The sequence below is a fragment of the Schistocerca americana genome, chromosome X (assembly GCF_021461395.2).
Source record: "Schistocerca americana isolate TAMUIC-IGC-003095 chromosome X, iqSchAmer2.1, whole genome shotgun sequence".
In the NCBI taxonomy this organism is placed as follows: domain Eukaryota; kingdom Metazoa; phylum Arthropoda; class Insecta; order Orthoptera; family Acrididae; genus Schistocerca; species Schistocerca americana.
In genome coordinates this window covers 791,579,845-791,595,473 of record NC_060130.1, presented here as the reverse complement: position 1 = coordinate 791,595,473, position 15,629 = coordinate 791,579,845, and the positions used below count along the sequence as shown (strand labels likewise).

The window sequence follows — 15,629 nt, the reverse complement described above, 5'->3', positions numbered from 1 at the left end:
GCCAAAAATTTTTCATTGCTGAATAAAGTAAACATTCATAAAAATGGTTCTGCATATAACGAAATACCAAAACACACACCTCAGGCTGTGATGACAAGAATGGTTTGACAGGAACATCAGCCACAACAGCCCGGAGATCGTGGTCACCAAAACCACGGGTCACTCCGATAGTCCCCAATACACGGCTCTAAAGCAAAAATAAATTAATGAGACATGATGAAGTAGAGAAGCTGAAAGAAACAACAACAACAACAATAACAATAATAATGGTGGTGGTGATCAGAAAATTATTTAGAAAAAGCAATGAAGATATACAAGAAGTTATTCTCACCAATAAATAAAACACTGATCTGACTGATAATAATAATAATAAGTAGAAGCAACATTCTCAGTAATTACCAGCTGATGGCAGACCAAGAACTCAGATTCAGTTCTGTTCTTTACCAATGGTTTGGTTGTGCCACAACCTGTTTGTGAACATTTGTCTTCACTCTCATTTGATTCCTTTAGCACCTTCTTAATTATCTGAATACTTTTATAAAATAATTTCAATATACTTGCTATAAATGGCAGCTAACAATATAGTTGCTAATCTTTTCTTTCCTTAATTGTAATTCAAGAATGTTATTTGAGTCAAATATTTGGAACACTTATTTTCAGAATCAACTAAAAATCAAAGGACAACTGATAAGCTACTTTACTGATTCCCAATTAACGTTTAGGGTAACACATGTGATGAAATACTGTGAATGGTCAACATGCTGATCACATGTAACCTGGCTGTACAACTGTCTGATCAGTGCACTGACTGATGTTTGACTGAGTTCTTTTTCTAGGACAGAAAAAGAAGATGTGACAGTTACTCCCATTTACATATTAGCTTATATTTCATCAAAACTTACTAAATGTGCTTTCCCCTGAACCATGTTAAGTTTTGCCTTTATGAGTTCTGTAAACACAAGTGAATTTAATGTGACAACAAAGACAGCTATGACACCTGTTAAAACCCAGATGATACCAACTTGGACTGTCTGCCACACAAGATGTGATTAAAACCATTTTACATCATGGGGTCACACAGAAGGCTATCTTATTTATGTGCCTGTTGACACTCAGTGCCTCAATTATAAGGTTAGTCGCTGCCTTTACTTCATCCATTATCTGGTATTACCAATTCCATGTATATTTTAACAGTCAGGCTGCCCAGTGTTAGCATGTTGGACCCTCCGATTGTTTCATCTAACTGGTTTGCTTGGACCTTCACTGAGATTAATTTAACATATTTTCTCAGTTAAAATTAAACAGTAATTTTCCAGTGCATGTTTCACTTTCTTCAACATTGACTTGTATTGCACTGACAGTCAGCAACATACGTCAACATGTGTAAAGACCACTAAATAACATCTGCATTTTGAGAGTTGCTGTGGTTTCTATGTGAAAAACTCACTATCATATAGTGATGGGACCTGTGGTGCATGCAGGTTACCACATAAATACACAAAGTGTCTCTCATTCTAGTGCCATAAGGACTCTTTTCTCTACCAGAGTAATGATTTTCAAAAGCCAGTTATCACAATAAAAGGAATTTTACCACACAGTCATCCCATACTAATTACACTACTTTGTTATCAACCCAAACCTCTCTACCAACTTTGAGAGACCTTATAACCCTCCACAATCCCTTCAGATGTATCATCCATAAAACTCCATCCAAATTGCACACAGATACACTATGAAATTCTGCAGCATATGGACAAAAAGATATTTTGCATCAAGCTGTTGTGAAATGGTGTCAACAATTTGTCCAATGTCGCACAGATGTGGGCGATGTTGATTGGGAAGGACAGCTATCAACATCAACTGCAGAGGACAATCTCCAGGCAATTGAGGAAGAACATCTTGTTGTGGGTGGGGGCAGGACGGAGGGGGGATTTTCCAATAATGAGAATGTTTGGACAGCAGTTCTCAAATGGCTCTGTGACCACGGAGTGGATTTCTATCGCCAAGAAATTGAACAACTGGTGGACTATTCAGACTGTTGTTTACAGAGGTTTGGTGACCATGTTGAAACATAATGTCACATTTCTGTGCCACTTTGAAGTTTAGTACAGTATTCAACAAAAGTTACTTGGCCTACCATAATACACTGGTGTCCAAAATTAAAGCATCGGATAGAAATTTTGTAAGGTTGTGTTTATTCTGCCACAAAACAGTATAAACAGTATAAACAGGTGATAGTAAAGTAGAAACAATGTAAAGAATACAGAATGTAAACAACTGCAACATGCATAATGGTAGACAAAAATGTTCTTAATTTTTTCCAATTTAATGGATTTGCACACACATTCCGACAACTGGTTAATGTGCTCAGTATGGGGTGTGACCACTTCTTGCAGCAATACAAGCCTGACAACGATAGAGCATGGTGTGAATGATATCATCAATCTCATGTTGAGGAAATGACACCCATTCTTCCCGGAAAGCTGGTCGCAAGTCTTGGAGAATGGTCGCTGGATGCCGACATGGTGCAACTTGTCTCCCAGGTGCATCCCAGACATGCTTTATGGGATTCAAATTGGGAGAGCGAGCAGGCCATGCCACCCATGCAATATCTTCCGTTTACAAGAAAACATCAACCGCTCTTGCTGTATGAGGTTGATCATTATAGTCCATGAATACAAAGTCTGAGCATGCTCCACCTCCCAACAACCAAGGTCCCTAGATCTCATCATGATACCTGGCAGCAATTACACCCTGCTGATTCACCCACACAATTTCATGAAGAGGTGTACATGTGGTCAACATAATCCCTGCCCACAACATTAGGGATCCTTCTCAACATCAGTCTCTTTCCATAATGTTTGGGTCCCAAAATCTTGTTCCATGTTCCCTCCAGATGCAAATGTGTTGTGAATCACTTTCCAGACCAAATCAGGACTCAGCTGTGAAAAGAACACTGACCTACTGCTCGAACGCCCAGATGGCACGTTGATGAATCCACTCTAGACATTTCCTTCTGTGAATACACATCAGAGGTACACATACAGCAGGTCTCCAACAACAAAGGCCACTCTGCCAAAGACTTCTGGACACCATTTGTCTCAATACAACACGTCCAGTGGATGCTGCGAGGTCAGATGCCAGGTGCTATGCAGTAATAAGGTCATACTGTTGTGCCCTTACATCCAAATAACGGTCCTCTCTTTCTGATATCACACGTGGTCGGCCCTGCCCTGGTCTTTGGGGGTCTCTATAAATTGTCGCCGCATCCTAGAAATAACAGAATGGTTCACATTAAGCCTTCGGACCTCATCAGTTTGTGACTTTCCTGCTTCCATTCATCTTATGGCCTTCCACTGCAGAGAGTCAGGTCTTCTTTGTGCCTTACTGCACTGTCAGTGACTGTATAAACAGCAATTGTGGTTGTGGGACTACCCAGCAAACACAACCCCACTTGATAGGTGCCCCGACATCATTGTTGACGTGGTTGTCCATTGACCAGAATGCCATTTTCTGTGCTTAACACAACTGTATGGACATCTGTCGACAGTTTGTATGAATATATGAGGTATTAGACACAAGGCAGGGAAATTGCGGTTTGTTGCTTTAATTTTGGACACCAGTGTGTGTGTACATAAGAATGTCTCTTCCCATACACATAATCATTTAACAAGGTCTGAAGTCTTGTCCAGCAGCCTGGACACCTGCCATGGTCCTATTTGTCAATGGTTTCAAAATTCTCTGACTGCCTGGAAATCAGAGTGGTCATCTTCACCCTGTGCAGTCTTCTCTCGGATCGAAAACTCAACTATTAACTAGTAGCTTTACACTTCTTCATGTCACCTGGCGCAAACTGAATCGAATCAGATGTGGGATGGGAGAAACAATTGCAACACTTTACAGCTGGTTATGGTGAGGCTCTTCAAGCTGTGACTGCAACAAGGTAGCACAGACCATTGAGAATTGCCCCAACATGCTGTCACTGGACTGCTGGGAGAACTGCATCTAATTGGCTCTAAAGTGCTGTACGGTTGGAAAAAGTTTGACATTAATATTTGATTTATTTCTTTTCATTTATTTAGCTGGCTACTTACTATTTACGTGTTTGTAACTGCTGATGTACTTTTAATTGTCTAGGAACATCAAATGCTAAATACATAAAATATTATTTTGCTCATTGCTACAGGCAATTAACTGCCAATGCACCACTGTTGCTTTCAATCAAGAACTGTATTTGCTCTTAATATTGCCTGAGAATCAGCTGACACCACTACAAGCAAGTTGTCTACATATGCCACCATACCTTCAGTTAATTTATACACATCCACAATGGTGAGGAGCTGTTCGATGCATGTGTTCCAAAAACTTGAGCCACAGATCAGTCCTTGTGGGCATCCTTTGGTGAACATTTGATTATCTTAAAATTGCTCGCATTCCATTTTAGTACTCTTCCCTGGAGGTTAAGGTACAAAGTGTCTGGAATCAGTATTATCTTTGGTATGCAAACACTACAGACCTCCACAGGTTGTCAAAGTCACCCGAAATGTCCAATATTATTGCAAATATGTATTTGTGGGTCGAGTTACTAAGACGAGCACAATGGTGGCATCAACAGGGTATCTCTTCTTGAAACAAAGTGCCACAGGTTACGGTCATGTAGCTCACTATATTTCCGCAATACATCACACAGGAGATGCTGCTGAACCATGTCCAGTGCCTTGGGGGGCAAGAAGGTCTATGAGACTTACAAGCTGCTGGGAACGTATCTTCTGACTTTTCAATTACAACTACTCTTGAAGTTTTTGAACACTCTGGAACTCTTCCCAGTCCAAGATAATTGTTGAATAGCTCCATACCAAAGGGGCCACTCTGTCATATTGTTTAATGCAAAACTTTGGGATGAAGACCAGCAGCACTTGGGGCCTTCTTAGGCTTAAGTTTTGCTAATGTCTTTGCAATGTCGTTTCACATGAATGAGGGCATCCTTACATTTTAATTGTAAGTATCTTCCAGATTTTCTCTTAGTCTATGATATTATGGCTTGTCAGTTCACCGTATGTCCCCAGGGAGGATATTGCCTAGTAGAAATTCTCATTTGTCACCATCCCTGAGCCATATTTATATCAACCATGAAAGTGTTGTCAAAACCATCAGTTACTCTGGTTTTTACATGAGTCCACAGTCTTGATATACAGGCTGATTTTTTCCACTGTGTACAAACTCTCAAGATTAACCAATGAGAGGATACAGAACAAAAAAGGTCTAATGAACTTATGTCCAGAAATGCATGGTTTCCATGTGCCTCAATGCAAGGATGTACACACCATAGCATGTTCTGTCTCACACGTTCACATTTACCAGGCTGCATCCGAACAGTGTCAAAGGCAGCATGAATACGCTGTCCCAGTGTCTCCACATCTGGTATGGGCTCTGCATACATGATACTTTTGAGATGACCCCATAACCAGAAATCACATGTTTTGAGATCTGGTGAATGAGCAGGCCATGCAACTGGACCCCCTCGTCACGACTGAGATGCGTCCAGATATTAACAGCAAAGTGGATTGGAGCACCATCATATAGCAGCCACTTAACCCTTTGAATCATCAATGGCACTTCCTCCAGCAGGAGAGACACAGTCACCTGCAAGGAATACCAATAGTTCCGGCCTGTTAGATGACATGGAAGGAAGACTGGTCCCAAAATACAGTCACCAATTATCCCAGCTCACAAATTCCAGCTGCACTGATGCCTATGATTTGCTGTCACCATATCATGGGGGTTCTGTGAAGCCAGTGACAAAACTACTTCCAGTGTAGAAAGTCTGTTGCTAGTAAGCTCTGCACATGCTGTAAGTGATAAGGGTAGTAACAATTGTGGGTAACCTGGCTTACTCCGCAGTGGCAGGCCAACTGCCTTCCACAGTGTTAATCACGTTTTCCTCCAAGTCTGGGTCCAAACATTTCAGGTACGTCCTTCATGATTTCCTGCTTCCTGAACAAACCTGTCTCAGACACTGAATGCTGTGGTTGTTGTCAATGGGGATAGGTCTCCTGATACAACCTTGCTGCCTTCCCCCACTGCCATTTGTCTTTCTATAAGTAAACAGCCTGTCGGCAAACTCTCGATTCGAATACAGAACCATTGTGTACAATGCTGTATCAGATCCACTACAACATGAGTCAGCAAGAGAAGTGAATCAGACACAACATTACCAATTACTGTAGCAGGAGAGGGCACAAAGACATGACGTATGAGGTACAATACCGCCCTCTAGAAGGAAACCATGCATACTGTAGCTGTGGATACATGGTACAGTGTGTATTAGCCTGCAGTCTCTGTAACAAAGTAGGACTGAATAAATGGTCTCTAGCATGGAAACCATGCATTTCTGGACATAAGTTCATTAGACCCTTTTTGTTTCGTATCCTCTCACTGATCAATCCCTTGAGTTTGTACACAGTGGAAAAAACTCACCCTGTATTTTTCAAAGGGAAACGTTGTACACCATGGGCTGTACAATTTCCAGTTTCATACTATGGTGAGTCTTCCAAGTTCATCCTTAAAACTTATTTTCGTCTCTTAACAGTTCAGTTCTTGCCTTAATGACAGGAGAGCAAATCTTAAGACAGCTAATTTCCAAGTTTTACAGTCTCTTGGCACAACTCCATTACGGGTCCTTGTAACTGTGCTTGTAGAAATGCTAAGTCCTAGAGTTTTTCCTTAATTCCATCTTTGTAAGCAAGAAGAACTCCTCTCTTTCAATATTTGTTTCCAATTAAGGCCATGACCTCATCAATAAAGCCTTTGTGGCTATTTATGTCACTGTACACTTATCTTGTGTCCATTGATGTCCAATTCCATTGGGAACCGTGTGCACCACAACCGTATTATTGTCAATACATTTTTTTATAAATGGGAGCATTGGTCGTAAATACTGAAATCCTTTATTTTAAAGATCCATTTCAGTCTCTCCTATGAGTCCCTTCCTCCTTACCCTTTATGGTAAGAGCAATGTTGTCCTACCTCAGCATTAGCAGTACATACCGGCATGGAAATCTATTGGTACAAGTCACGGTATGCACTCCCAACCCGATTTCCTTGAGGCTGCTGATGGCACAATCAGAAATAATCCAGGCTGTTGCAGCCACATGACAACATGCCCTAGCTGACTACAGCCCTGCACAGCCAAATGCTTTGCCAGAAACTATGGGGAGCAACTAATAACCATGTGTAAACGCTATCACTGTCCCAGTCAGATGATATCCTTTCAGAACTGCAGTCAGTGCAACATGAAGCTCTGAGTCAGCAGCACACACCTCACATATACAAGAAAAATTGTGACCATTGCTTTAAGTAGACGACCGGCTGACTGTGGACTCTCATTTGGCACTTAATACATGTTCCTATAATATGTGCTCAAGGTTTACTGTCTAACATATACATGTAATAATAAGTAATGCAACACTTTTTTTCTCAGCCTATTTCGGTTGAAGAAATGTGGAATTTGTTGTGGGATATCGTGGCATATTCCTGCTTTAGTGCCTGTAGATTCATGAAGTTACAATAGGTGGCAGCGCTATTGTTGTTGTTGTTGTTGTTGTTGTTTTCTTCAGTCCTGAGGCTGGTTTGATGCAGCTCTCCATGCTACTCTATCCTGTGCAAGCTTCTTCATCTCCCAGTACTTACTGCAACCTACATCCTTCTGAATCTGCTTAGTGTATTCATCTCTTGGTCTCCCTCTACGATTTTTACCCTCCACGCTGCCCTCCAATGCTAAATTTGTGGTCACTTGATGCCTCAGAACATGTCCTACCAACCGGTCCCTTCTTCTTGCCAAGTTGTGCCACAAACTCCTCTTCTCCCCAATTCTATTCAATACCTCCTCATTAGTTATGTGATCTACCCATCTAATCTTCAGCATTTTTCTGTAGCACCACATTTCGAAAGCTTCTATTCTCTTCTTGTCCAAACTATTTATCGTCCATGTTTCACTTCCATACATGGCTACACTCCATACAAATACTTTCAGAAATGAATTTCTGACACCTAAATCAACACTCGGTGTTAACAAATTTCTCTTCTTCAGAAACGCTTTCCTTGCCATTGCCAGTCTACATTTTATATCCTCTCTACTTCGACCGTCATCAGTTATTTTGCTCCCCAAATAGCAAAACTCCTTTACTACTTTAAGTGTCTCATTTCCTAATCTAATTCCCTCAGCATCACCCAACTTAATTCGACTACATTCCATTATCCTCATTTTGCTTTTGTTGATGTTCATCTTATATCCTCCTTTCAAGACACTGTCCATTCCGTTCAACTGCTCTTCCAAATCCTTTGCTGTCTCTGACAGAATTACAATGTCATCGGCGAACCTCAACGTTTTTATTTCTTCTCCATGGACTTTAATACCTACTCCGAATTTTTCTTTTGTTTCCTTTACTGCTTGCTCAATATAGAGATTGAATAACATCGGGGACTGGCTACAACCCTGTCTCACTCCCTTCCCAACCGCTGCTTCCCTTTCATGCCCCTCGACTCTTATAACTGCCATCTGGCTCTGAAAATGGAGTCTGTCGGGGAAATGGATTTCAAGCAGAGAGTTGTCACTGAGTTTCTTTTGGTGGAAAACCAGAGCACCACAGATATTCGTAGGCACCTGCAGAATGTCTACAGAGACCTGGCAGTGAACAAAAGCACAATTAGCCATTGGGTGAGGTGTCTGTCGTCATTGCAACAAGGTCATGCAAAAACCCAACCGATCTCCCGTGTGCCAGCTGGTCACACACAGCTGTGACTCTCGCATTGTTGGAATGTGAGGACATTATCATTCAGAGTGACTGACAGACCAAATTAAAAAGCTCACTGAACAACTGGACATCTCTGTTTGAAGTGCTGACACACTGGTCCAACAGTTGGGGTACTCAAAGGTGTGTGTGCGCCCGCTAGGTTCTTTGCCGCCTAACAGAACACCATAAAGAGCAACGAGTTTGGCCCAATGAAGGATGCACTCAGTGGGAAGCAGTACATGGATGGTAGGGAGGTTATTGATGCACCAAGATGTTGATTCCAATGTTGACCAGTAGAGTGGTACCATGCATGCAAACAGGACCTGCCAGTAAAGTCGTGTAAGGCCGTCACATTGAATGGAGATTATGTTGAAAAATGGGGTTTCGTAGTCAAAAGAGTGGGGAATAATATGGTGCATCGGAATCTTGAATAAAACCAACCTGCTTTCAGAAAAAAATATATGTTGCATTACTTATTGAATGCCTCTCATATAAACTGCTTACATTAATTACTGCACTTGAGATTCAGAGGGCAACGCTTGTTTTGTCAACTAGCACAGTATGTAGGCCCACAGGGAGCTGAAAATCTGAAGATAATGCATAATCTATGAAGTCTGTATAACTTTATTAACTGTGATATATTAAATTACTAAATGACAACTGTCACTCACCAGACTCCAAAATAGCCTAACTGAGGTTTTTACTTCAATGCTCAATTTTTGTTGCATGGAATACAGAACATGAAACAAGAACACACCATTTGGTATGGTAAATGTTTTGTGTTCTTGCTTTGTGTTCTGTACTCCATGCAGGACTTTTTCATTGCAGGAATATTTGCAGCTGTTTTAGGACAAAGATAATGTAGATCCATCAGCATCCCCTCCCCCTCATTCTGATATTAGAATGGTGGAACTTCACACATGGAACCTCACTATAGAGCATGAACATGGATATTTATATCTTACAAGTGAAAGAGACAATGTTAACAGAGATTGAGACCAGGATGATTCTGACAGCACAGGATGTGTTGCAAGGATAACTCCCATCCGTGTAGTTCAGAAAAACTGGCGATGGGGAGAAATATCCAGATGGCCCGGTCGTGAAGCAGCAACTGAATTCAAGCATGTTGTGCTCAGCTGCACTTTGTGACACTGAGTGGTCTATTTTTTTTCTTGGCCACAAATTTGCAGTGACCATTCATTCTAGTGGACAGCTAGTTGGTTGTCAAACTAACATAAAAGTTGTGTAGTGATGACAGCAGAGTTGGTATGTAATTTGGCTACTTTCACAGGCGGTGTGGTATTACAGAAACACACCACCATGGCACAGGCATCCCAGAATCATATCTGCTCCCTCCACATGATACTGTTACTGTGCAATACTAACTATATAAACCACATCTCCAAAATGGAAACATTTACCCTCCAACATCTGGAAGTGCATTCCAAACAACACCTTCGTAACTAGCCAACCTGTTGATATCCTACTCTTGGAGCACCATTACCCATCAACATCCATCCCACCCATAGTGAAGCCCCTCATCAACCCCTCGTAGCACCCAGACCCTGACCAGTTGATCTTTTCAAATGGCCACATCTTGTAGCACTCTCTCCCAACACCCCACGAAACCCAGAACTCAAACAGGCCCAAAACACTGTTGTTAAACTTTCCACCAGAAACCTCAATCCCATAAAAGTTTCAGTCCTATCCAAAGGTCTCATCTTCAGTCCCATATCCAAGTTTAACCCCAGTGAACTCGTTACAGACCTTTTCTTCCTCTCTTAATCCCTACAATAGAAACACTTCTTTGCCACCAGTTCCTCCAACCATAGCCAACCTAATCACAGAACTGAATCTTGCCTTTCCCAGTTCATTCCACCATCCAAAAGTGATCCTAGCCCCCTTCCACTTAACCACCCCCTGGTCACATTCTAGGAATTTTTTGCCTCCAACTTGGCCTCACCATCCTTCCCAAGGCCCTTCCTAAAAATAATAATCTTTCAGCAGAAGAAAGGAGAGCTACACACAACCTCGAAACAGATCCAGACCTAATCATCCTCCCGGCAGACAAAGGCTCCACTTCTGTCATGATGAACTGTAGTGACTACCTGACAGAAGACTTCCGCCAAACATCTGTAACCTCTAATCCCCACTGAAACCTGTAGTGCAATCCAAGAACCTCTCCCCTGGGTCCATCTCCCACCTCACTCCAATGACACACTGCACACCCATCTTCTACATGCTCCACAAAATACATAAATCTAGTAATCCTGGATGTCCCAATGTACCTGGTTATTATGCTCCTACTGAAAGGATTTCCACTCTTGTTGATCAACACCTCTAACCAACTGCCTGAAACCCAGCCTCTCACAACAAAGATACTAATCACTTCCTTCACCGACTCTCCACCATCCTCACCCCTTTACCTCCTGGATACCTACTTGTCGCCACTAAAGCCACCTTCCTATACACCAACATCCCTCATGCCCATGGACTTGCGGCTATCAAACACTACCTTTCCCAATGTTACTGAGATTCCAAACTCACTACCTCAATCCTCACACACGTTAAAAACTGTATGTGTAACACAACTACTTCTACTTTGGAAGATGTATAAACAAATCCATGACACAGCCATGGGCATCCACATGATATCCTCCTATGCCAACTTCTTTTATGGACTGTCTGGAGGAAACGTTCCTAGCCTGTCAAAACCCCTAAGCCCTTGTCTGGTTCAGGTTCATTTATGATATCTTCTTCATTTGAATTCAGGGCCAAGACATCCTATCCTCATTCCTTCACAACCTCAAAACCTCTCCCATCTGCTTCACCTGGTCCTCTACAACACATGTGCCACCGCCTTCCTGGCTGCTGACTTCCACCTCTCTGATGGCCCCATATACACCTCCATTCATGTTAGACCCAGGAACCACCAATAGTACCTAAGAGTACTTGCATTTCAACTACTGCCATCCGTTCCATACAGCCTGGCCACCCACAAAAGAGAACTCCTTTGTCCAATATACTGAAGGTCTCACGAGGACCTTCACAGCCTGCAGAAGACCCAGGTGCAAGTCCTGTACAATACACCCACCCAGCACCTTTACTCCAGTCCTGTCATTGACTATCCTATCCCACCGGAGGTTGGGCCACCAGTGCAAGCAGCCATGTCACATACCAACTCTGGTGCAATCACTGCACAGCTTTTTATGTCAGTGACAACCAACCAGCAGTTCACAACAATGAATGGTCACCACCAAACTGTGACCAAGAACAAAATAGACCACCCGGTGGCACAACATGCAGCTGAATGCAACATGCTGCTTCATGAACTGAGCCATCTGGATCCTTCCCTCCACCACCAGCTTTTCTGATTATGCTGCTGGAAGTCATCCTTGCAACAAATCCTACGTTGCTAGAACCATACTGGCCTCAATTTCTGTTAACCAACTGTCCCCATACTGCCCACCCAACAGACTCCCTTCCCCTGTCCATCACACCATCCCCACTCATCTCTCCGTGTCACCTCCAGGTGCACTGCTCCCCAGGGCTCTGAGTCCTGTGCATCAGATGCCTAACCCACGCACCTGCCACCCCTCCCTCCCACATTCCTAGCCAGCCAACCTACTGCCTCCCTCTAAGTGCTAGCTACGCACCCCAACCCCTCTATCTGTCTCTCACTTCTGTCTTCCTCAACCCACCCCACATGACAAACCTTCACCTCACCCTAGTCCACCAGCCGAACTGCACTCCTAGCATCGTGCATCCAACCGACACTATGTAGAGGCACAGGCATATGTGTGCTTGTGTGTGCTTATAATGTAGCTCAAGAAAAGATTACTCTGAAAGCTAGCAAGTTTTCTGTCTTTTTTTGTGTGTGTACCTGTCAACAACTCAATGCTCCTGCTTTATGGTGAGTAGTCTCCTTTACTTCTGAAGTACCAGAATTTTGCTATATAAATATATTTAATCTCTTAATTCCTCTCTTAACACCATCCTCTCTCTTCCCACCATCTTGCTGTAAGTTTGTTCCCCAACTTCCAGCTATCTACAATTCATCCCTCCCACATTTTATGGCATATTCAATTTATTTCCCCTTCTCCCTCACTGAATGATTGTTTTTAATGTGGTTTCCAGTTTCTGTTGTAAATTTTTACCCTATACACCATTTGATTCTTCCTTTTTTGATATATCCAGACATCTTTGTCTCTTATAAGACACAAATCTTTTCATAGCTCCAGAAACTTGCTATGTTTCCATTTCCTCTGTCCAACAAGCCATCCTTTCCAATGTCTATTCGCATATCTGTAAAGACTCCGTATAACCTCTCCTGACATAAATTTCACACAGCACCAACAATAGCTCCATAATAAATTTTTTAGGCTCCCCAAATCCTTTGTATCTCTTCTAACAAGTCACAGAGAAGCACTAACCTTATAAACAACTACAGTCCTGGCTCGAAAAGGTACATTCCACTTGTGAAAACCATACTATATAACAACTTTGGTGTGATAGCTGTGATACATTATTTACAGGCATTACCATGACAGAGTCAATTTATATGAATGGCCAATGTTGCCACCCGACTGCTGGATCTGCTGCTTGACACAATATAGCTAACCTTCACAGTTGCTTTGCTGCCTTATAATAGGGACATCTGCCTATTTTGTCTCTTTGTAATGAATGTTTTCTGTCCTTGCTTCATGTTTTATACACCACACAGGATTTTTTCATTGTCATGCTAACAATCATAATTTTGGACCTTTTTTTTCCAGCTTCAAAATGTTTTATGTATGTTTCCACGCAATTAGTTTTTCATAAAATATTCACTTCTTACAGACCGCTGCAGCACAAATATGTTCAATGTTTTTTAGCATTCACAACCAATCTAACATCTAAGTATAGACAAACTCTAAAAATCCTGAAAAGCGACTTCATTTGCCTTGTGGCCTTGTGCATGGTAAATATCAAACCTACAGGGTAGAGGTAACTCCACAGATGCGGAACCACACTTCTAAAGCAAAACCATGTAGATAAACAGAAATTTAAAGCCAATCAGTAGGAGATGGGAGAAGGGGAAAATCTGTCAGGCTATGCTAACAGCATGGTAGCCATTTTGAAGCTGCAATCTTGGACGGAACTCATAATTTTCAAATGAAAAGGGGGCCATGTGACATACCAAACAGATAGAGAATAACAGGAGAAAAACAGTTAAGCCTTTCATGTGAAAACTGCTTTATTTAAGTTATGACTGAAGCTTATTTCTCACAGGTGACGTGAAAGCTGACAGTGTTAACACATGTTGAATGCATTGAGATCGTCCTGATATCAGGAGAGAGGAGCACCCGTGTTACCACAGAGGATCAATGCCTCCTAGACAGATCACACATTACCCACAGTGCAACGATGAAACTTCTTGTGAAATTCCATGAAATTGTCTCTGTCGCACGCAAATCATAAGCTGGATGAACAAGAACTGCTATGGATGAAGCAACATCAACTGCTCTTTTGGCAACATTCAGTACGAGTCCAGAGGGCAGTACTCGCCGCACCTTGCAGGAAACGGGTCAGCTGTACATCAAAAATAATAATTTTGCCTACACACACAATATGAGTTAACTTGTAAACAAATATAGTTATGCTCAAATTAAAGGACCATTGTTTGTATTGAGTAATTATTTATCTGTTTTGTATATCATATGATAGTCTTTCAATTGAAAAATTATGAATTCCACCCAAGAGGGTGGTTACAGCATCACGTTTTCTCCCTCTCCCATCTCATACTACTTGAATTTAAATTTCTGTTCTTCCTGTTTTTGTTTTGGAAGGGTGATTCCACACTTATGGACCATTCTGTATTATTACAAAGTAGCACACCTGGATCCCAAGTTCTTTTAATGATTCCACATGATGTGATACACTAGGATTCATTTTTCATTTCATTTCATATAGACAAATATTCAAAGAATACATTAGGACCTGATTAATCTCTAATTTGTGAAGTCATTTCACTTAAAATTCCATTTTTGACTCAATGGAGAACTTGTGTACAACTACTTCAAACCAAATAACTCACACAATAATTCTGCACAGCTGCAGAGAAGGAAAATAGATTGACCACACACAAAAAATAACATACCCGTTTCCCTTCCCCGACAACAACAGGGTATTTTAAATCATCGCGGGTAACGATTTTGTATGCCCATCCATTCATGAATGCGTCTCGATACAAAATCTTCTTCCCCAAATCGTGCACTGTCGGTCGTCTAATATAATCTAGACGTGTGAACTCATTACCCAACAGCTCAGGTTTCAGGGCAGCCTGCAGTAAGAAAAACATAATTTATTTTAGAAAGATGAAATTCAAAATATGTAAATGATATCAAACTCCTTAAACAGAAAATGTTCATCATCATGTATACTAAATTAATCAATAAGGAAATAGCTTCCATTAAAAAAAGCCACTTGCAGTAGATATGAACGTGACCTCATGTCACACCAATATGGAATTAGTAACGACCAAAGGGACATCCCCATATATGCTCAGCCGAGGAATAGTCAGGCAACCTTTCAGGTCAAAAAAATTGTGTCTACACCACAGAACTTCCTTGGTTTAGAAAAATGAATGGGAACATGCCTTATCATGCAGGACAATGAGCTGGGTATGCCTTGGATAAAAATTTGATTTTCAATATTTTGCACAATTACTGACCGTATTAAATATTTTTAAATGTCGTCATAGTCTACTCATGAAGAGGTATAGTTTTATGTTAAAAGTGTGTTTGTCTTAAGCAAGCATAACTGATGGCATGCAAATACCTAGACTTTATTCATACA

General features: G+C 41.5%; 1 protein-coding gene across 2 annotated transcripts in view; it reads right to left on the bottom strand.

The window, feature by feature from the left end:
- Positions 1–15,629, bottom strand: part of LOC124556551 (protein phosphatase 1H) — a 174,008-nt gene that overhangs the window by 42,186 nt on the left and 116,193 nt on the right. For both annotated transcript variants that reach the window (XM_047130509.1, XM_047130510.1), the window contains exons 5-6: positions 14,932–15,114; positions 80–187 (exon numbers count right to left, since the gene is read on the bottom strand). In XM_047130509.1, the coding sequence (XP_046986465.1) occupies positions 80–187; positions 14,932–15,114 (291 nt within the window). The remainder of the gene's footprint in view (positions 1–79; positions 188–14,931; positions 15,115–15,629) is intronic.